The 24,239-nt window shown below is 34.9% G+C and overlaps 1 protein-coding gene across 4 annotated transcripts; it reads left to right on the top strand.

The window, feature by feature from the left end:
• The first annotated feature begins 1,276 nt into the window (after positions 1-1,276).
• Positions 1,277-22,370, top strand: LOC148283802 (uncharacterized). 4 transcript variants are annotated; one of them, XM_088243215.1, is made up of 14 exons: positions 1,277-1,587; positions 2,890-3,000; positions 4,243-4,327; positions 5,000-6,571; positions 8,439-8,474; positions 10,010-10,107; positions 12,237-12,308; positions 13,333-13,516; positions 14,843-14,993; positions 16,196-16,408; positions 18,042-18,204; positions 19,319-19,466; positions 20,721-20,832; positions 22,126-22,370. In XM_088243215.1, exons 1-14 carry the CDS (start codon positions 1,572-1,574, stop codon positions 22,246-22,248), a joined length of 3,084 nt encoding a protein of 1,027 aa, XP_088099341.1. In that variant the 5' UTR covers positions 1,277-1,571; the 3' UTR covers positions 22,249-22,370. The 4 variants fall into 4 exon arrangements, with proteins under 4 accessions (XP_088099341.1, XP_088099342.1, XP_088099343.1 ...); XM_088243216.1 differs by lacking the exon at positions 8,439-8,474; XM_088243217.1 differs by lacking the exon at positions 12,237-12,308.
• The last annotated feature ends 1,869 nt before the right edge of the window (positions 22,371-24,239 follow it).

Below are 24,239 nucleotides of genomic sequence, written 5' to 3'. Positions count from 1 at the left end.
TAATCTTAATCTTAGTAGATAATAAAGGTTAGGGCTTAAGTGATATTTTAAAAAACTAAATAAAAAACAAGTTTATTAAAATACAAGTTAGATTACAACAAGTCTTGCAGCCACTGAGCGCATGGACGGTTGGAATTCTAGACCCCATTTACTAAATTTAGATATTTAATAGTTGATAAAATTTACATATTGAAGCAGCTATTATTATTGTGGATAATGTATATAGCGTCATTTTTGTAAAAATCACCTCGAGGGCGTTTTACAATATCCCAACACGTCTTACAAGTTAGTGTGTTAGTATTTAATATTACATATACTTTAGATAATATATAACTTATTTACAACTTAATACTATTTATGACTACATATTTACATAAAAAATTTAATATATGTTTATTGGGTGGGGACAAGAGAGTTAAATTATGATTAGGGGATAGGATACCGATATCAGAGAGCTCAGATAGGAACTCAGGATAACAATCATTTATGGGCATCCAAAGAAAACATGATTTAGATCTTCTTCCTCCTCAAGCCAACATTCGCACCTGGCAGAGCCCCAGACATGGATTCTAAACAAATGAGAACCATTTCGAATAGACTATCAAACTAAGCTAACATTGTTTGAATGTATTGTTATTTGTCGTACTAGCGCTGTGCTTTATTAAAAAGTTTTGTAATTTTAAAATTACTCAAAGTAAGAGAATTCCACTGATTGGTGCATTGGCTTTCCGGAAACCAGAAATCTATCACAACATTCTATGATAATTTTTTATTTTTTTATTTTTTTAATTTGTTTATTTTCCACACTACAACAAATCCCAACTTTTGCACAAAAAAAAAACAACCATACACATTATAAATAGTACAGCTTTAAACTGCCGGCCGAAATTTCATTTGAATATTTTATGTACTATGCTCAAAATAAATATTTTTAAAAAATCTGTTTTTGGTTGATAAACAAAAATTTTATTTAAGCAAAAAAATCCTACTTCTAAAGGGGTACATTTAATTACCTACCAGTGAAATAAAAAAAAAATTCTGCATCAACCTCATTTAAAAAAAACATTTCTGTATTTGGGAAAACAGTTAGTTTTCCAATACGATTTATGAAATACGTAAGTACTTTGTTAACATTTAAGTTAAAAAAAAATTGAATAGTTAATAAAAATACATTCTTTTTATACATACATATGTATACGATATTTTTTTTACATAACCTAGGTATTTTATAAATGCTAGACGTTTGCATTTCTTTAATGGAGCAAGATGCTAGTGTTTAGAGAGGGAGTTTAGTATGTATTTTTATAATTTATATAAACGAAAATACGTTTTTCATTACTATAATCGATGAACAGAGCATAAAAGTCTGGATGTAGTGGGTTTCGTAATATTATTACATAATATATACTTTCGCGTTGAATGCTTATAATATCGGTATTTAAATATTCTGATAACACTATTCGATATTCGACTCGACTAAATAACGTACAATGAATCCAACGCTAGTTTTACGATTTTACCAAGGTGCATCACACCGATTTTCTCGTTTTGTAAGTTTCAAAATATAAATAATGGACGAGGATGCCGGTAAGTGTCTCATTTTTATTTTTGAAATGATAAATAACATAACTTTCATGTTTTCCCGGCACAGCGGTTTGTTTCTTCATAATTCTGTTTTGTTTCCATACTTAACCTCACAAATATTCGCCGCCGCCAGAAAAATGCCTCTAAAGCATTACGTTCTCGTTTTGTAGCATTGAATTGTCAAAAATTCAACATGGAACTGTATTTACTTGCTCTTCGCTGTTAAATTTACATGAAGTAAACTAGCGAAAAGCGAAACAAATTGAAAAATATTCGTCTGTATTTTTTTGTTTGGCATAATTTTCAAATGTACGTGAAGCTTGTTTTAATAGCTTATTCTGGACTTTTAACTGTTAAAAATATGAAATAAGAGCTCCTGATCCAAAGGCGGTATGAGCATTACAGTCAAAGTTAAAGAAAAATGATACACCAGCTATTTTCCTATAATCAATAATCCTATCGATGTTTTTTGTTTTGACAGACGCATCTGAAAAACGTTTCCTGAATATTGCGATGTTCCCCCATAAATTCTTGTAATTACTGGGCTACTTTGTTTGTCATATTTCTCGGAATCAACCTGTAGGAATATCGAGTTTCGTTATTTACACGGTACATCAAAAGTCTTCCTAGAATGTCGCGTCAAACATTATAATATGCTTCTCTGTGTATGGTGCCAATATTTGAGAAATGCGAAAATTTCTTTGTTCATCTGTAGCTCAATCACAAATAACTATTGACGTGATAACAATTTCTCACCGTGGTTGTTTATCGTATTCGCGATCGCAATGCAACATCAGTGAACACCTAATATTAAATGTCAAAATATTTACGTTTCGCGACGTATATTTTTTTATTTATTTAACTTTTTGTACACAATGTTATTTGTACATTGGCGGGCTTATTGCCAAACGGAATTTCTTCCAACCAACTAATAAAATAAAAGTTTATTTTTATAATTCAAGTTACAGAACATATTCAATTGAAAAAAAGATTAAAAAGCTAAAGATGTATAAAAAGAGAAATAAACGTATTTGTTTATAAATTACAATTTTAACTTTATATCTTCCTACAAAAAAATATCTATATATTGCGCCCAGCACCCTGCCCATTCCCAGTGAACGATGAAACTAGCCGATTACCTCAGCTTATTCCTCCATACAAAAAAGTACACTATATTTTACATCTTCAACCCAGTCGCGTTGCAAGGACTTTAGTGATAACCCATCGATGATTATTTGAACAAATTACCCATTACAATCGTGGTGGAATGGTTTTTGATGATTTTTGTTCACTTGAATTTTACAGACTCTGGTGGCGAAATAATGAACAAATCAAGATCTACAGCTTCCAAATCTAGATCCAGGTCTGTTTCCAGATCTTCTGGATCTAGATCACCTTCCCCCGCCTCTAAAAATGGTAATGATTTGTATTTTTAAAATAAATTTAAGCATTTTCATGAATTACTGAAATATTATTATTACATAAATATTTTTTTGTAGTATGCAATAAATGTAAACGTAAACATCAAACATAAAATTAAAATTTATTTACTTACGCGTTGTTTATTACACATTATTTTTTTATTTATATATACGCCCAATGGGCATTTTTATGGACACATTTATATATAGAAAATTATTATAAAAAAATTAGAAAGACTATGGTTTATAGTAGACTTTGTGGGACTGGAAGCGGGAGAGAGATGTTTATAATTGAATTTGATTCAGTGATCGTTTGAATGAAGACAACTTGTTATCGAAGAAATCAAGACCAAGGTATGTTTGTTGGCAGACCAAAGAATTCTGGGCATAGGGGAATAAAAACCGAAGTTAGTTCTATGGTTATCGGTATGAAAGAGTAAGTTTTGTCTGAGGCTTCTAGTTGGGATATTTAATTTTATCAAGCTCAGTAGTTCAGGCGCATCAAAGAGTGAGTTGAGAATTTTAACTAGGACTATAAGGTCGGATTTATTTCGACGGTCTTGAAGAGAAGATATATTCAAGGTAGTTTCTAAATCATTGTACGTATATAGGTCTCTAGTAAAAATATAATAAATAAATAATTTTTTTACAGTGGTAACTTCCTAACGCCTAGATACTCTTATATGTTAATAGGACAGAACCTAGCGACATTATTTTGACATCTAGGCGTTCGTTTTATTAAGCTGACAGCCATGTCGGAATTTAATTCAACTTCGAAATTGACTTATTTCTCTCTCATAAAAAAAGTGCCAACCTCAAAACGATTAAAATTTTTGATAAATCATAATTAAAGGAAAAATTGCTTCGTGGGATAAAATTTTTGACTCTTTTAATGCGTAGATAAACATATCGAGGGGTTCTAGACCCGTCGGAGACTTTTATCTTCAACTATGACGTCATACTGAAGTTAAATTATTTTAGAGCGTAGATATTTGTACCGTGACGTACGCTTCACCTTGTTTCATATCAATGTACCTACACAAAACTTGAAGGTGGAGGGTCGATAGTATATCTTTGTAATCGCTAGAGAGAATTTATCTTCAACTATACTGTCAAGGTGAAGGTATGACGTCTTTATCTTCCCATCACAATCGAGGCCCTGAAGTGTGTGCTTATTTATTCTTGTATTTTTTTATTCAGCTATTTGTAATGGTGATTTTTTATGTAATCTTTCTAGGTTCAGTATCTCCCGCTAGATCTGTCCAGAGCATTGCCTCCTCTAGCAAACAGGGCACCGCTTCTCCGTCTTCTGTAAAGTCAAGGTAAATATTCCTTCATTTCATTTTGTTGAACATCTACAGCTTTGAATATAACACACGAGGGTATTCGAAGCAAACTTGAAATCTCCATTGAAGGAGTTACAGAGATATTTGCAAAAAACTTATTGTAAAAAAGTATTGTGAGATTTGTAATTATGCTTCACCAACTCAATGGAAAATGCTAAGTTTGCGGTGTATAATTTAATTCCGTTTTTGCAAGATTAAAAGACGGTTTTAAATTACGCGATTATTTAGGTAGGTAGGTTTTTATGTACAGGGTGTTCTTTAAACCCTGTCATATCCGAAACCACGATGATCAGTATGAGCAAAAAGACATTTTAAAAAAAATATTTAGAACGAAGAAAATTAAAAAAAAAAAAATATTAAAAAAAACAAATGGTTGCTTACTTCGGCAAGGGAGGCCTCCTTGAGGTGAATGTTGTCACAAAAATGGCGCTTTATAAATTATCCAACTACATGGATAGTAGTAATATTTGGCTTAAAAAAAATCACATAATACAAGGCAATAAAAAGTAATAAATAAATAAATGTATACAAGCCTAAAAATGTGTGTTGAATAATTTATTAAATAAATCCCATGTTTGAACACATTATGTAAAATTATTTTTATATATCTGCTACTCTACGAAATAAAAAAAATGTATACTTTTTCAGATCTCGGTCTCCTACAGATTCGCCAACAAAGGCAGTCAGTCAATCGCCTTCCGGAAGTCAAGTCTCGGCTAGGTCACACTCCAGTTCGAGGCATTCTAAGTCGCATTCCAAATCTAGGTCTCGATCTGGCTCACAGAGATCGAGGTCGGGCTCACGCAGATCAAGATCTGGCTCACGCAGATCCCGATCTGGCTCGGGGTCGGTAAAATCCAGATCAGGCACCCCACAGTCAAGATCTGGATCGAGAAAATCGAGGTCTGGCTCGAGAAAATCAATGTCTGGGTCAAGAAAATCAAGGTCTGGGTCGAGAAAATCAAAATCTGGGTCGATTCAATCGAGATCTGGCTCGAGAAAATCAAAATCTGGGTCGATTCAATCAAGATCTGGGTCAAGAAAATCAAAATCTGGGTCGATTCAATCAAGATCTGGGTCGAGAAAATCGAAATCTGGGTCGATTAAATCGAGATCTGGATCGAGAAAATCAAAATCTGGGTCCATCAAATCAAGGTCTGGCTCCATAATATCACGATCTGGTTCTCGAAAGTCTAGATCAGGTTCAGCCAGGTCCAAATCAGGTTCCATCAAATCGAGGTCACATTCGGCCAGATCCAAATCTGGATCAAGAAAATCTAACTCGATAAGGTCGCTGTCCCCCAACTCTAAATCGCGATCTCATTCACAAACCAGCATTCATTCCAAGAAATCCAAAAGTGGCTCAGTTCATGTCAATTCAAAGTCTAGGTCGAGAACTCCCGATGAGTCTCCAATCAAATCGGCCGATGTCTCCGCAAATAGCGAGGCCGCTGAAGAAAATTCCAAAGAGAGGGAGATGCACAAAAATGAAAAGGATAATCTTAAAAAGTCAATTAAAGAAAGAACTAGAAATCTGAGATCCCGATCGCGATCCGTAGAAAATCACCGAGATAAATCAGACGCAGACCATGGCATAAGATCAAGAAGTGGATCTATCAAGTCGAGAAGTGGTTCCGCACAGTCTAGAAGTTTGACCCGTAAGTCCAAGAGTGGATCGGTCAAATCAAGAAGTGGTTCGAGGGTTTCAAAAATAGGATCAAGAAAATCCCAAAGCGGATCTAAAAAATCACGAAGTGGTTCTAGAAAATCACGAAGTGGTTCTAGAAAATCACGAAGTGGGTCCGGAAAATCAGGAAGCAGATCTAGATCACGAAGTGGATCTAGAAGATCACGAAGTGGATCTAGAAGATCACGAAGTGGATCTAGAAGATCACGAAGCGGATCTGGAAGATTACGGAGTGGATCTAGAAAATCTCGTAGCGGTTCGAGAAAATCACGAAGTGGTTCGAGAAAATCACGAAGCGGATCTAGAAAATCCAGAAGTGGGTCGAGGGTATCGCGTAGCGGGTCGAGGAAATCTAGAAGTGGATCGAGACGATCAAGAAGTGGATCGAGACGCTCTCGTAGTGGCTCCGCCAGGTCGAGAAGTGGTTCGGCAAGATCAAGAAGTGGCTCGAGAAAATCTCGAAGTCGGTCCAAAAAATCCAGAAGCCGTTCCGGTTCCAGATCACGCAGTAGGAGTGGATCAGCTAAAAGCGGGTGAGTGGTATTATTTAGGTAGAACTATTTACAAAAAACAACTAATGACTTGAGATTTTTATAATGTGTAAAAAAAATGTGGATATTTTTGTTACACCTTTGATGCTTTTAATTTTTATTTGTTTAAAAGAAGTTAAAATTTATAATTAATAAAAAACTTTGTTTTTAGACCACTATGCTCCCTTTTTTTTGCACACATTCTCATTCAAATATTTCCCCAATTAACGTTTTTCATAACCCCGGTTTTATGTTGAAAAATTTTCGAAATTCATTCGATCTGTCAAAAGACACCGAGTCGCGCGCCGCCGCGTTTGCCCAAAATGGTGAATAAAATCAAGGTAAATAAAAAAATGTGTAAATTTTTGTCTCAAACTAAATGCAAAGTGGGTTCAGTGTAATTGACCATTTTGTTTAAGTGTCTAACTTTGACATTTTACTAAATTGTGACACGCGGTCGACGCATGTTTAGGAAGAATAAAGTCTTTACATCAATAAATTACTATGCAGAAAGTTGAAATCTTTGACAATATAAATATTATTTGAAGTTATAATCATAATTTGGAATCACAAGAAGATTGTTTAGTTATAAAAGTGTAGAACAGTTTTGCCGCGATGTAAATGACAGTTGAATTCTGTGGTGCCATACTAAAAAAAGTGATACCATATAAACAAAATTTCCCAACATTTATGGAAAAAATCATTGAATGCATTTTATGCAAATTCAAATTTTTATTTTCGTGTTTTTAAGGTTAAGTACCTACGATCGAGTTTTTTGTAGAATTTGTTCATTCATGAATATGTAAACGAGTGTAATTTTGAATGAATATATAATTATCATCATCATCGTTCCCTTTCCGCACCTAATGGTTCATAGGGCACTGCATTGGTACACCAATTGCAGCGTATCTTGATCATTTTTGTTACATACAGGTAAGATGATCAGGCTTGCGCTTCAGGTACCAGTTCAGGGACTACAAAATATTCTAGTGTGTACACTGTACACGTGCGTTTCCAGAAATTATCAGCAGTGCCCCCAGTGGGCCACATGGCGACGGTATCTACCTACTATCTACAAAAGCTTCTCTTCGGACATCTATCTCACATTGTTAACCATGAAGTTGAAACAGTGTTTTGCTTATTTAGTTTTTTATTGCTTACTTCTTGGCATGAACGCTTGACAAATTTACTACTATGCTCTATTTTTTGTAAATTTATTGATATCATTTTAACTTTGCTGGAATTTTACTCGTCCATGCGCTTTGTAGCTGCACGATGATTGGTTATCTAGCTTTCATATATCAACTTAGAAAAACCTTAATTTTGTAAATGGGGTCTAGAATTCCAATCGTCTATACGCTTAGTAGCTGCAAGACGTGTTGTAATCTTACTCCTTTTTATTACTCATATTTTTTTTTTCTTAAATATAATTAATACAATAAACTTATTTGTCAATTTTTAAAATGTGTAAATGGAGGCTAAATTTCTAACTGTCTATGCGCTCTGTAGCTGCAAGACGTCCTGTAATCTAGCTCCTATCTGTTATAACTTTTGATTGATCTTAATTTAAAACGAGGAACTAGAATCCCAACCGTCCATGCGCTCTGTAGCTGCAAGACGTACTGGGATATTTATTCACTGTACAGCGCCCTTGAGGTGATTTTCTCAAAAATGGCGCTATATAAATTATCCAACTAAATATATATATTTATATACATAGTGTGAAAACGCCCATTCAAATAAATATTTCACATCAACCATGTCGGGAATCAAACCCGAGACCTCTTTCATGGCAGGCTAACGCACTGACCATTACACCACGAAGCCGACTCACATATATATATGTACTAATGCTTAATTATATTTTCAGATCTCGATCTAAATCACGCAGCAAATCACGTTCCAGGTAAGTTGGTTTTTTTAATTTTGCCCAATTAACTGTAACAAATTATGTCCGCCTCGTGGTGTAATGGTCAGCGAATTTGCCTCGATGCAAGAGGTCTCGGGTTCGATCCCCGACATGGTTGGTTCATTGTTAAATTAATGTTAGATTAAATTTTTTTCTCTTCTCTGAAACTAAATCGAGGTTCCAGTGTATGCGAATTATGTTTTTATACAGTAAAACCCCATTTTAACAATATTTGAATATGTCCAAATGTTCGTAGACAAAAGACTGGATTTCACCCCCTCGGGAGCCATTAAGATTAACAAATTTTTGAAAATTGAAAGTTGAAAATTGTTTTCAGGCGTTGCCTAGTATGTGAAATAATTCAGTCAATGAATCTCTTCACAACAAAAAAGGTTTCAGCTCTTTAACTTCACTAAAATCAACAGATGGAAGAATCGAAGAAATATGGATGTTCAAACATAGGCAAAATGGTGAATGTTACACAGTGTGTAAAGTGGCCACTTAAACCAGCCAATGACAGGTCATAAGCCCTGTAAATGCCTAGACTTCCATATTCCCTTATTTAAGGTATGCTCCATCCCTGTTGTAATTTGTTAACCCATTTTTACGTTCCTCGCTTTTTACACTGAAATGTTCAGGACCCATTTTTCTTCATTCATTCTCATTCAAATATTCCCCCCAATTAACGTTTAGTCTAAATTTGAAATGGCGTAATCTGCCGGTCTAAAAGTAATTATATTTTAGTTTCATAAAACTTTAAAGCATATTTTTTAACAGAAATACCTTTAGAACATATTGTTGTTATCTAATTTATATGTTGTTTTTTTATTATTGCCTGATTAAAAAAAACATTCATTTTAAAATGGCAAAATCGTAGGATTTCCTAATTTTGCGTTCGGTTTTCGGAGTTGAAGGCCTCCCTGAACGATGTTCGTCTTCAACGTGTTCTCTGCCTTCCAAAAATGATTTGTGCCACCGAAAAACCTGTCCTCGGGATAAAGAATATTCCCCATAGGCCTGTTTTAACTTTTCAAACGTCACACTTGCCGATTCTCCAAGCTTAACACAAAATTTAATGGCACAACGTTGCTCCGAATTCCGCTGTTCCATTTTGCGTGACACAACCAAAACACAACTTCACTAATAGCAGCCACAAAAATCACGTGGTTAACGTAAGGAGTTGAAACTCGCACTGGGCTATAGGAGGTTACTGATACACATGCTCTATAAAGGGCAACAACGCAGTGTTGCCAGATCGCTTGCAGTGTTGCCAGTCTCATTACTTTTCTGCCACGCCTCGTACGCTATAGTCTAACAAATTAATTTTATTTTTATGTAATTCCATACATTTTTCCTTTCCTCACTTCACCGTTTTCCTCAGTTTTACACTTTTTTTCTTGCCCCCTTGAAAAACGTAAAAAGGCGATTTTACTGTAAATGGTTTTGGGACTGAATGATTGTGAAAACTTTATACAGATTCCACTGTATTGAAATAATATGAAGAAAATCAATTGTTTTATTTTGTGCTTCAGGTCTCGAAGTGGATCCCGGAAATCTAGAAGTGGTTCGGGATCTATCGGTAGAACTAAGAAACGCAACCGAGATGTCCTCTCAGATTCTGATGATGACGGTATGCATAATTATTTATTTTCATCAAAAATTAGTTCAAGATGGAATTTACTAATACCACTGCAGAGATGATAGACCGCCGCACACGTCTACCCCGACATACATTCCTAGCTTCTTCCACGTCTTGTCATACATGCCCTTCGGCTGTCTCCGCTTTCGACACGACCAGACTTACGAGAATCGCAGCATTCATTTTAGTTCTAAATGTGGAAGTCATTAAAATTTCAAAACCGGCAGATCTGAACATTGAAATTTAAGTTTTAAAAAATATTGGACGGCAAATTGAAATTAATTTATCAATGTTTTGAGTATACCCCAATGCTTGTAGACAGGCTGGATTTCCTCCCTAGGGAGTTATTCGGATCTATTTTTTTGCAACAGAGAAGCAAAACATTTTCGAGAAGGGAATGTGGAAGTCTAAACATTTACAGGGGTTATGACCTGTCATTGGCTGGTTTATGTGGCCACTTTACACACTGTGTAACATTCACCATTCTGCCATGTTTAAACATCCACATTTCCTCGACTCTTCCATCTGTTGACTTTTGTGAAGTAAATGTTTTCCGTCTCTGTTGCAACAAATTAAAATCTGAATAACTCCCTAGGGAGGAAATCCAGCTTGTCTGCAAGCATTTGGACATACTCAAAACGTTGTTGAATTAGCTGGCTGGTAAAAATTGAAAAAAAAAATTAGGCGTTAGTAGGTGATTGTTTCAGCCGGATGAATCTCGCCCACACGATAAAGGTTTCAGCTCCTTTACTTCACAAAAGTCGACGGATGGAAGAGTTGAGGAAATGTGGATGTTTAAACTTGGATAGAATGGTGAATGTTTCACAGTGCGTAAAGTGGCCACTTAAACCAGCCAATGACAGATCATAAGCCCTGTAAATGCCTAGACTTCCATATTTCCTTCTCGAAAATGTTTTGCTTCTCTGTTGCAACCAATTTAGATCCGAATAACTCCCTATCTTCCCTATACTCCAAATCCAGCCTGTCTGCAAGCATTTGGGTATACTCAAAACATTGTTAAATTAATTTCAATTTGCCGTCCGATATTTTTTAAAACTTAAACAAGTGGCATTCAGTGTTCGGATCTGCCGGTTTTGAAATAATGATGTGCGATCAGCACAGCACAAACTGTGGCTCGCGTGCACCAATGTTCCGATTGTGTCGCATTGTAAACTCGATATGGGATCTGGACTTTTTTGGTGCAAGTCTTTCTAAAAAAATAAATTAATAATATTGTCAACAATATTTTGAGTTTGTCCAAATTTTTGTAGACAAGGACTGGATTCAACTCCCTGGGGAGCTGTTTATATCAACATATTACAACAGAGATGAAGAACATTTAAGAGAAGGTAATATAGAAGTCTAGGCATCTACAGGGCTTATGACCTGTCCATCCACCTGGTCCATGAAGAAGTATAGAAATTGAATAAATAACATTTTCAGGCTTTGCCTAGTATGTAGGTAAAATAATTCAATTGCACGAATCTCACCCGCATAAATAAAGGTTTTAGCTCTTTAACTTCACAAACATCAACAGATGAAAGAATTGAAGGCACATAGATGTTTATATATGGGCAGAATGGTGAATGTTACACAGTGTGTAAATTGGCCACCTTAACCAGCCATTGATAGGTCATAAGCCCTGTATATGCCTAGACTTCTATATTACCTTCTCTTAAATGTTCTTCATCTCTGTTATAATATGTTAATAATAATATTGTAACTAAATGGACTGAATGAGTCCGTAAATAAATGTGTAATGTTGTGCAAAGTAAAAATTATGAGCACATTCTACTTGTCTCGGACATATTATCATCGTTCCATGTCCGCTCCCTAGTTGGAGCATATGGTGTCCACGAAGATCCTCCGGGCATCTCTGCCGGCTGCCAGCTCCCGTGGATCCTCTCAAGTCAGGTTCGCGTCCCGTAGTTTTGACACGAACTGCCGACGAGCAGTCAGCGGTGGACGTCCAGCACGTCGAGAGCCTGATGCCTTGTAAAGTAGGCTCGGACGTATTGGACATACGCACTTTTATAAATCGTTTTGGTTTTTTTTTTTGTCGAAGAATGACATTTATGGGTAGTGAAATGTGTTTAACAGCGAGGTGTATTTTTTTGTAGTTGAATCTCCCAGGAAGAAACATGTGGCCGGGCTCATTGACTCGGATCACGAGGGAGAAATAGGTGAAACAGGTTAGAGGGGTGTTATGAATAATTCTATATTTAATATAATTCCACTCCTACCCTTAAAATAAAACCTCATTATTACCAATTTGACCAATGGATCCATAAAAAAAAATATGTTTGTAAATATTCAAATACATTTTTTTAAAAGTGTGAAACAATTTTGCAGCGATGTAAATATGACGGTTGTTTTTATTGATGAAAAAAAATACCATAAAAAAAAAAAATCACCTACATTTAGAGGAAAAAATATTGTATGTTATTATATGCAAATTCAAAATTATACTTTAGTTAGTTTTTATTTACACATAAAATAATTTTAAATCAAATAAAACAGATTAGTGAAATCATTGAAAATAGGTAAAAAAAATATTAACAATCACCAATTATCACCATTTTTATAATTTTTTTCTAAGTATATTTACACTAGTGTAACAAATTAATTAAATTTTTATGTAATTCCATTTTTTTTCCGTACATTTTTTTATTTCCTCACTCTGCCGTTTTCCTCTGTTTTACACTTTTTTTCTTGCCCCTTGAAAAACGTAGAAAGGGGGTTTTACTGTATATGCATTCTCATCGAATACAGCCCTGGTGGTCGATAAATAAAACATCTACGCTCCCAACTTTTTTTCTATTGATCAGATGAAGATTTTAAGTGCCATAAATATGCCCAGTGCAAAGTTCATCATTTTGCAAAAAAACACGTAAATCGGCCCAGCAGTTATTTAGTCTATCGACACACATACTAATATTGCCTTTTATGTAGATATAGATATGTGTGTAAAACTGGTAATTCCTACTGTGTTGTATTATTTTTTTTTTAAATGTATTGAAAAAAACTTCATTTGAGGTCGTCACTGAAGTAAAAACTGTTCCCTGAACAAAGTTGGGACTGACGAGTTTTACAAATTTGTTCTACGACGTGAATTTCATTTTTATAATATAGATTATTTGGTAATGTCGGTTATTCGAAATATCGGCTACGCATTATTATTAGGTTGTATCCATCTTAAATGTGTTTGATTTTCAGGAGACGCCCCTAAGAAGAAACGGGTGGCAGGTCTGATAGACTCTGATCACGAGGGTGAGGATGAGTCGATCAAAGAAGCAGCCGAGGCAGCGGATCCGTCCGCAGAGCCCATGGAAGAAGGAGAGGATAAGAAAGATGACGCAGATTCCGACGATGGAGTGGAACCCGAGAGAGACCTTAATAGGTCAGCAAATTATATTATATTAAAAAATGTTTTGAAATTATCCGATTGTTAAATTGTGACCATAGTAATGGATGATTAGCATTTGTATTGTGGATTCATAATAAAATTTTATTAGCGTTAGCTTCTGCTAAATGTACGGATGTAAAAAATGATAAATGCCCAAGTGAAGTGATGATTAATGAAAGCTCAAAATGTGAAAAGTTATGAATTTCAAAATGATGAAAAATGAGTCATGAAAAATGAATATGCAAATTATGAAAAATGATGAATAGTGAAATTAAGAAAAATGGTAAATGCAAAAATGATGAATGTGAAAATGCTGAAAATGAATGAATGATGTATGCGAAAATGATGAATAGTGTAATGGTAAATGCAAAAATGATGAATGCGAAAATGCTGAAAAAGAATGAATGATGTATGCAAAAATGATTAATAGTGTAATGGTAAATGCAAAAACGATGAATAATAAAATGATGAATGCGAAAATGCTTAAAAAGAATGAATGATGTATACGGCAATGATGAATGATAAGATGGTAAATGCAAAAGCGATGATTGATAAAAAATATGAAATCGATGAATTCAGAAATGCTGTTAAATAATTCAATGGCGAGTGTAAAAATGATGAATGATAAAATGGTAAATGCAAAAATTATGAATGTGAAAATGCTGAAAATGAATGAATGATGTATGCGGAAATGATTAATAGTGTAATGGTAAATGCAAAAATAATGAATGCGAAAATGATGAAAAAGAATGAATGATGTATGCGGAAATGATTAATAGTGTAATGGTAAATGTAAAAACAATGAATTTTAAAATGCTGAAAACGAATGAATGATGTATGCGAAAATGATGAATAGTGTAATGGTAAATGTAAAAATAATGAATGCGAAAATGATGAAAAAGAATGAATGATGTATGCGGAAATGATTAATAGTGTAATGGTAAATGTAAAAACAATGAATTATAAAATGCTGAAAACGAATGAATGATGTATGCGAAAATGATGAATAGTGTAATGGTAAATGCAAAAACGATGAATAATAAAATGGTGAATGTGAAAATGCTTAAAAAGAATGAATGATGAATGATAAAATGGTAAATGCAAAAACGATGATTGATAAAAAATATGAAATCGATGAATTCAGAAATGCTGTTAAATAATGAATGCGAAAATGATGAATAATTCAATTAAAAATCTTTCTTGGATTTCTTGCTTTTGGGGAAGTGCGAGGCAATGAAACTTCCGCGGCACCTTTTTTTGTTACATTCCCTGAATTTCCGGAACTGTGAACTTTGCCTAACAATGTTGTTCGCGTTGCAGCCGGGAAGCGGGCATGTCCGACTTCGAGATCATGCTGCTGAGGAAGAAGGAGGAGCGGACGCGTCGCAAGAAGCGAAGGGACATCGACATCATCAACGACAACGATGACCTCATTGCGCAACTGCTTCAGAACATGAAGACGGCGGCCGAGGTACGCTAATTATTATAATAATGTCAATCCCGTGTCAGGGCGGAGAAACAGAACCAAACCAAAGCGGTTGGCATGTTCGTCATAGCTTGATTCCTGGCAGGGTCCAAATATTGGATTTAAAGGTGGTAAAGGAAACCAGCCAATGACAGTTCATAAGCCCTGTAAATGCCTTGACTTCCATATTCCCTTCTCTAAAATGTTCTCCATCTCTGTTGTAATTTATGCTGAATAAAATTGCTTTGAATGTTGATCTGTTCCATGTATCCGAAGGGGTTTTCCGGAGCAGGATTCTCCTACTACTTTGACATGAGTCTCTTTCGTGTATTTTTTTTCCTTTTATAATATGTACATCTTGAATTTTAGTTTGTAATGTAGATGTTATTTTAAATAAATGAATTGAAAATTGGCCATGACAGGTCATAAGCCCTGTAAATGCCTAGACTTCCGTATTCCCTTCTCAAACTCAAATTTTCCGATCCGTCTTATCGTCCGCAAAATACGTTCTCACGAACCTGTCAACCGGAACATGTTTCTCATTCATGAGTTTGGGTTTTTCTTTAGTAATGCAAGTCTTTCTTTAGTAATGCAAGTCTTTCTTTAGTAATGCAAGTCTTTCTTTAGTAATGCAAGTCTTTCTTTAGTAATGCAAGTCTTTCTTTAGTAATGCAAGTCTTTCTTTAGTAATGCAAGTCTTTCTTTAGTAATGCAAGTCTTTCTTTAGTAATGCAAGTCTTTCTTTAGTAATGCAAGTCTTTCTTTAGTAATGCAAGTCTTTCTTTAGTAATGCAAGTCTTTCTTTAGTAATGCAAGTCTTTCTTTAGTAATGCAAGTCTTTCTTTAGTAATGCAAGTCTTTCTTTAGTAATGCAAGTCTTTCTTTAGTAATGCAAGTCTTTCTTTAGTAATGCAAGTCTTTCTTTAGTAATGCAAGTCTTTCTTTAGTAATGCAAGTCTTTCTTTAGTAATGCAAGTCTTTCTTTAGTAATGCAAGTCTTTCTTTAGTAATGCAAGTCTTTCTTTAGTAATGCAAGTCTTTCTTTAGTAATGCAAGTCTTTCTTTAGTAATGCAAGTCTTTCTTTAGTAATGCAAGTCTTTCTTTAGTAATGCAAGTCTTTCTTTAGTAATGCAAGTCTTTCTTTAGTAATGCAAGTCTTTCTTTAGTAATGCAAGTCTTTCTTTAGTAATGCAAGTCTTTCCTTCAGGATGACCGCGAGTTGATAAAGCTGAACCAACCGGCCGTGAAGAAGATTTCCATGCTGAAGCGCGCCATGTCGCAGCTGATCAAGAAGGATCTCCAGTTGGCCTTCCTCGAGCACAACGTGCTGAACGTGCTCTGCGATTGGCTGGCGCCGATGCCCAACAGGGCGCTTCCCTGTCTCCTCATCAGGGAGAGCATACTCAAGCTACTGCAGGATGTAAGTTTTTTATATATATTTTTAACCCCCATCTTGTTAACAAATATTGTTGATAAATTTTGTATAATTTGTATATAAAATTTGTATAATATTTGTATAGTAAAATTTTGTATAATAAAAAAATATTGTTGATAAATTACCTGGTCCATGAAGAAGTATAGAAATTGAAAAAATAATATTTTCAGGCGTCGCCTAGTATGTAGGTGAAACAATTCAATTAGATGAATCTCACCCGCATAAATAAAGGTTTCAGCTCTTTAACTTCACAAACATCAACAGATGAAAGAATTGAAGGAATATAGATGTTCAAATATAGGCAGAATAGTTAATGTTACACAGTGTGTAAAAGTGGCCACTTAAACCAGCCATTGACAGGTCATAAGCCCTGTAGATGCCTGGACTTCTCTTAAATGTTCTTCATCTCTGTTGTAATATGTTAATATAAACAGCTTCCCGGGCAGTTGAATCCAGTCCTTGTCTACAAAAAAAGCTCAAAATATTGTTAAATATTTTTTTTGTTTTAATCAAAGTTTATTACGAATTTCGAAAATGCATTTAAGAATGAAAAATAAAAGGAGTGTTCTCGATACTCCCGTCGGATCTGTATTTCGTGTTACTCTTGTTATTGGGAGATTTTTTTGTTTTGTTTGTTAGAAAGAAAGAAAACCCCGCTTTTTACGCCAAAATATTTAGGTCCCATTGTTTCCATACATTCTCATTCAAATATTCCCCCAATCAACGTTTTTTACGTTTTCCAAAACCCCAATTTTACGTTGGAATTTTTTCGCAACTCATTAGATCTGTCAAAAGACGCCGAGCCGCGCGCCGCTGCGTTTGCCCAAAATGGTGAATAAAATCAAGGTCAAATCAATCAAAATGCGTAAATTGTTGTCTCAAACTAAATTCAAAGTTGGTTCAGTGTAATTGACCATTCTGTTTAAGTGTCTTATTTTGACATTTTACTAAATCGTGACACGCGGTTGACTCATGTTTAGGAAGATTAAAGTCTTCACATCAATAAATTACGATGCAGAAAGTTATTTGAAGTTATAAACATAATTTGGAAAGAAGATTGTTTAAACGGTTATCATAAAAATGTGAAACAGTTTTGCCGTGATGTAAATGACATTTGAAATTTTGTGGTGCCATACTAAAAAAAGTGATACCATATAAATAAAATTTCCCAATTTTTAGGTAAAAAATCGTTGTATACATTTTATTCAAATTCAAAATTTTATTTTCGTGTTTTTTAAGGTTAAGTACCTAGATAAAATGATTTATGCTTGTTTTTTTTTTTAATTCAATAAAAAATAACACTTTGCAGTATTGTTTGAAAAAATACAAAATATTTCTTTGGTAAATATGAATAATCCCCGATCATGACAGTTCTTACAATTTTTCTGCAGTATATTTAGTATAGTCTTGTACAATAATTATATTTTAATGAAATTTCATTCTTTCTATACATTTTTCATTTCCTCACTTTAAAATTTTCCTCGGTTTTACACTTTTTTTGTTGCTCCCTTGAAAAACGTTAAACAGGGGTTTTACCGTATTTAATTTTGGATACCTTTCCAAATTTCAATATGGAATTCTACCAATTGACTGCAATACCTAATGTTTTCTCTCGTAGTTTCCGACAATCGACAAGTCGTACCTGAAGCAGTCCGGCGTCGGCAAGGCCGTCATGTATCTGTACAAGCATCCGAAGGAGACCAAGCAAAACAGGGAACGCGCCGGGAGGCTCATTTCCGAGTGGGCTCGGCCGATTTTCAACCTGAGCGCCGATTACAAAGGTCAGTGCTTATTTACACGTTCGTCATTTGGAGGCTGACTACTGTGTGGAAGGCGAGAATTTACATTTTGCTGAATCCCCCTCCTCCAAGCCCAGATTTATTTATTAACGGACATTGTCCATGTATACAATTTATAAGGTTTAAATATTACAAGAAAAGAAGCATTGACAAACATAAGGGACATCGAGACAAGATCTGGACTATTTATTTAGTGCTCGTTTAAATCGTTGTAAACTTAAACCAAAAAAGTCCAGATCTTGTCTCGAGTTAACAATACGACAAAGGCGGGTCATTGGAGAATTTAGGCCATAGTTTGTTCTAGGCTGATCGATGAACAGTACTTCATTGTTTCTCAATCTACGAGTCGGAATATTGAATTTTACTTGTCCCAGTAATGATGGAACATCGATTATACAAGTTTTTACGCAATGCAATGTTGTATTTTGATTCCATATTTTGAACTCCCAAGTGTCGACGCAGTTTTAAACTTAAACACCTCTAAATTTGCTATCATTTCTGTGTTTAGTGTAACGTTTGGAAACATGAATTTACCTATACATACGTGCATGAATTTACCTATATAAGCGCGCGACAGTTTCATAAATTTAGTTTTTGTGCAACAGCTAAAAAGTAAAAAGATATTACTTTAAGTCTCAAGTCTCATGATTTTACCCATACTGATTTTACTATTTTTTTTATTTTATTTATTTATTTAATTTGACAATACGCCCAAGGGGCATTTACAAAAAATATACAGGTAAGTACAAACATAGTGCGTAAAAATTTAAAAGATAAACAACGCTTTTTTGTATGCATTTAGAAACAATAAGAAGCATATTGCCATGCAAAATAAAAAGTGAAACTTTACATAGTATAAAAGAAAAAAAAAATTAAATGGATATAATAAAAGTAATTGAATTAAAAAGCAAATTGTAAATAACTTGTAAAGAATTCAAACAAAAAAATAAATACATTTTCATATACTTATAAGTATAAAAAAAATGGTATCAACAAATTATTGTTAAAAACAAATAATGAAAATTAGTTAACAGTAAGTATATATATGTATTATTTTTCTTAATTTAACTGTGTTCTGTTTTTGTATCTCTTCCAGCCATGTCCCGGGAGGAGCGTCTGGAGCGCGACATGGCGCAGATGTCGGCGGCGTCGCGCAAGCGGCTCGACGAGGAGGCGGAGAGGGACGCGCCCAGCAGCAGCAAGCGCAGCAAGGAGATGCACATCGGGGGCCAGTCCGACGAGAAGTTAGTGAACACCGTTTGTGATGAATTATTATAAAAAACAAAAACTTTATGTCGACTGTAGTTTCTGGGGAGCACTCGTCCCGTCGACGGGCGATACACAAACCTAAACTTGTTGCAACAGAGAGGGAAAACATTTTTGAGAAGGGAATATTGAAGTCTATGCATTTGCAGGGCTTATGACCATATAACCACTATACACACTGTAAAATCCACCATTCTGCCTATGTTTAAACATCCACATTTCCTCAATTATTCCATCTGTTGACTTTTGTGAAGTAAAAGAGCCCTTCTCTAAAATGTTTTCCCTCTCTGTTGATCTAAATAACTCCCCAGGGAGGAAATCCATTCAGTCTGCAAACATTTGTACATACTCAAAACATTGTTGAATTAAACTAACTGGTAAAAGAAGAAGTATAAAAATTATAAAAATTTTCTGGCATTGCCTAGTAGGTGATTTGGTTCAGCCGGATAAATCTCACCCGCATGATAAAGGTTTCAGTGCTTTTACTTTTCAAAAGTCAACAGATGGTAGAGTTGAGGAAATGTGGGTGTTAAAACGTGGGCAGAATGGTGAATGTTACACAGTGTGTAAAGTGGCCACTTAAACCAGCCAACAACAGGTCATAAGCCCTAGACTTTCATATTCCCTTCTCAAAAACGTATTCCCTCTCTGTTGCAACAAATTTATATCTAAATAACTCCCTAGGGAGAAAATCCAGCCTGTCTGCAAACATTTGGACATACTCAAAACATTGTTGATACAAAAACTGTTTTAATTTTAATTTTAATTCATTGTGAAGTGTTGCCAAGTGAATGCCGATTGTTTATCGTCATGGTCCATCATCAGTAGTGTTTCCTTTCCGCACCTGATGGTGCATAGGGCACTGCATTGGTGAACCAGGCGCATCGTGTCTCGATCATTTTTGTTACTTTGAATTGAATTTCAAACTTAGGTAAGTTCGAAATTCATACGAAAGTTCGTATGCCAATTGAAAAATTGAATTTTGAACTTGCCTTCGTATGCCAATTGAATTTCGAACTTACCTTCGTATGCCAATTCAGTGCCCTGTGCACCATCAGTTCAATATTTTGAGTTTATCCCAATGTTTGTAGTTCTTCGTTCCCTTCCTTAAGATTTTTTTACCGTTTGCGTTGATTGCGATGTCGAACTAAAAATGTTTGTTTTATTGGACCTGTTAGCTTGGTGAATTCGACGCAGTATAATTTTTTTTATTTAATATTGTTTATTTTCAGGGCACTGCGGCCCGGAGACAAGGGGTGGGTGGCGCGCGCCAGAGTTCCTATGCCCTCTAGTAAGGACTACGTCGTTCGACCTAAATCGACGTGTGAAGTAGAAATGTCCAAGGTGAGGTGTTATTTTATTCTCTCGGTTGTTTGAGTCTCCAACTCGTGTGTTCTCTGATTATAGCGCTTGAAATATGGTTGTTTGACAACTCTTAATATTCCAGTTCTCGGATTATAGCACTTGCAATATGGTTTTATTCAACTCTTGTATTCCCTTGAGTTTTTCTACTGACATTTCTTGGTGGAACTGCATTTTAATTATAATAATAAAAATACTTTATTAGTTATTTTATTAGTATATAATTTGTAATTATATTAATATATAATTTATAATTTTTTCGTCAGGGTCACGACGTAACCCTGTCACTGGTAAAAAATTTATAAAATAATTATAAATAAAAGTGGAATAAAACTATAAAGTATTTTTTTTATTATAATCTTATATTCCCGCTTGAAATATGGTTATTAACAACTCTAAATTGAAAATATGCGTACTAAATGTTATAAATTATTTGTATATAACCACTTACAGAGTTTTCTATGTCTACTGGTTTCGAGACGTACCCGTCTCTTCATCAGGTTAGAGATGGGACAAATTGATCAATGTAAATCGATGGAATAAAAAAATAATTCATGTGTTGTTCATGAAAAAAGTATTTAATGTCTTATTTTTTAGTAAATAATTTTCTTAAATGCACTGAAAAAACTGATCAAATCGATTTGATCGGTACATGATCTGTGATCAGTAATTTCTCGTCTCTGGTGACATTAGTTTGACAGCTGTCATTTTAACCCTCCCTCCCCGGTGATGTGTAGCTAGTACACAGTGCGTCTAATAACTATAATATCTTTATAAATATTGGGTTTAGATTTTCAGCACTCCTCCATTACACATTTACGTATTGACTGAAATAATTTACTATTAAATAATAAGTACTTATTAGGCACAAAAAAAGCATTTTATCGGAAATCGGGGATAAATTACAAATATCATCAAAAGTATACTCTCAGTCAGTCACCTAGTCCAATACTATATAGCTACTCAGTAGCTCTCGGGAAATTGGCGCGGATGCACGTTTCGCCCGAGTCGTTAGCGATACCCAATAGTTTTTTCATGTTTTCAGCAGTTAGATTTGAAATATTATCATCTTTGAATTAAATTATGGTTAATTAAAGCCATTCCCTATAAATATTCCATTTTTCCCTTTTTAAATCTCTTATTTTTTTAATGTGTAGTGACTACACAGCACCGTGACGCGCGGGTGTATTTAGCCATATTTTTAGAACTAGTGTTTGATACATGGTTTATTGCGGAAAAAAAATTACATAATTTGTTTATTTTCCGCTGTTACAGCAAACAAAAAAGAAGATGTCCAGGTACGAGGTGCACATGAAGAGATTTATAGACCAAAAGCGGCTCAAGTCTTCTAGGAGAGCCGTGGAGATATCAATCGAGGGGCGGAAAATGGCCCTGTGAAGAAAATTAGCCATAGCAAAGTATGAAATATCGTTTAATTTTCATATTGAAAGTGCAACAGATGTTGGCGGGTCTATGCAAAAGTTGCCAGTCTACAGAAAGTCGACATTCCGGGAATAATAGTTTTAAGTAGTTTTCGATTTTCAATACTGATATTGATCGAGGGCTTTGACAAGCCAGTGTGTTTACATGGCTCGAGTCATTGAGAAAAGTTTTTAAAAATTATTATTCATCATTTCCTTACTTTGCCCAGTGGTGCATAGGGAACTGCACTGGTATTCCGATTGCAGCGTATCTTGATAATTTTTGTTGCGCAGCAGGTAAGGTGATTTCTCTAAGTCTTGCGCTTCAGTCCAGGAAGCATATTCGTAAATAATATGGAAATATCGCATACTACGAATACCGATTAAAATATATAAAATGGATTAAGAATAATTAATTGTATTTTCAAAATCAATATGGATATTGTGGAGAAATGTTTTCATATATAAATTTTAAAAATATATTTTTTTAAATATGTCGCTAGAAAAACGCGACATGTTTGGCCTTGATAGTTGTGATGTCAAGATTCGTGACAATGTTCTAAACAAACGTGAATGGTTAGAAACAAATAAACATGAATCGTGACGTATTTGGGGCATTGCCAATGGAATGACCGTTTTTGCGGGAATACAAAATTACAAATTTAAAAATATTTTTTATGCTACTAGTAAATAACAATGTCAGCCTCGCGGTGTAATGGTCAGCGCATTTGCCTACCATGCAAGAGGTCTCGGGTTCGATTCCCTGGACTGGTACCTGAAGCGTAAGGCTGATCACATTACCTTCATGTAACAAAAATGATCAAGATACACTGGGATTGGTGTACCAATGCAGTGCCCTATGCACCATTAGGTGCGTAAAGGGAATGATTATGATGATGAATAAATTACATTTTTTTGTTTTTTCATTATTCCATGTCTGCTCCCTAGTTGGAGCATACGGTGTCCACAAAGATCCTCCAGGCATCTCTGTCGACTGCTAGCTTCTGTGCATCCCCCCCCAAGTCAGGTTCGCGTCCTGTAGTTCTGACACAAACTGCCGACGAACAGTCAGCAGTGAACGTCCAGGACATCGAGAACCTGCCCAGCGTTATTCTCATTTTCTAAAAGCGAGTTATTTACAACCTGTTGAAAATGACCCCGAAGTCAATATTGCTCATTAAGTGTGGTTTGTGGAAGGGATGCTAGTAGGAGACATAAGGATCGTCAGCATTTTCAAATTATAATAAAAATAAATAGTTCAAAAAAATATATGAATTAGAATTTTTAATGTTTGTCATAAGAGTTATATGGCAAATTTGCAACTTGCGCGTAGACCTGACGGCGTCGATTTGCGAAGATAACTTTTGATAGATGTTTACAAATATTCGGTCGTACCCATCATGAGGTTGAAATTACAGTTTTCTAAATAATGGATGGATTTACTTTCTATTTAAAAAAATCAAAAAGGGTTCAAAAGAAAAAAATATATATTTTATCCTATTGTGTACATACGAATTTGTGTTTAAACGTCAAGAATTTATTTCTGTTAAATTTGTGTCGGATACCAAGTCTCGCTACCAAGGCGTGAAATAAACTACGCCTTCGTAAAGGAATGGTTTTGTTCCGAAACCGGTTGGCGTGTAATTTTAATTAGTGATTAAAAATAATATTAATTGTTTGATATGGAAAATTACAAAGTTGGTAACCAAATCAAGCTGCGTTGTGTGCGTCATGTAAAGTCAGTCGTTGTGCAACCCTTGGAGTCTTCGTTGCGCCCGATCTTCTCGGTAATGCGGTTTAACAACAACAAACTCTGCCTACCCCTACGGAGAAACAGCGTGATGATAGAACGCCATATCACTTTATCTTTGCATACAGACCTCGCTTCCTCTACATCCATACATCTTCTCATGCACGCACGCGGATTATTTCTACTTTTGACATGTCCATCTTCAAGTATTTGATGGA

The sequence above is a fragment of the Micrasema longulum genome, unplaced genomic scaffold, assembly GCF_059751315.1.
Source record: "Micrasema longulum isolate JH-2025_06_02 unplaced genomic scaffold, ASM5975131v1 h1tg000196l, whole genome shotgun sequence".
In the NCBI taxonomy this organism is placed as follows: domain Eukaryota; kingdom Metazoa; phylum Arthropoda; class Insecta; order Trichoptera; family Brachycentridae; genus Micrasema; species Micrasema longulum.
This window is presented reverse-complemented; position numbering and strand designations above follow the sequence as displayed.

What these genes read in the sequence shown, in the direction of transcription:
- LOC148283802 (XM_088243215.1), top strand. An exon ending in GGGGGCCAGTCCGACGAGAA is followed by an intron (nt 19,467 to 20,720) that starts GTTAGTGAACAC and finishes GTTTATTTTCAG; the next exon opens with GGCACTGCGGCCCGGAGACA. An exon ending in GTGAAGTAGAAATGTCCAAG is followed by an intron (nt 20,833 to 22,125) that starts GTGAGGTGTTAT and finishes CCGCTGTTACAG; the next exon opens with CAAACAAAAAAGAAGATGTC.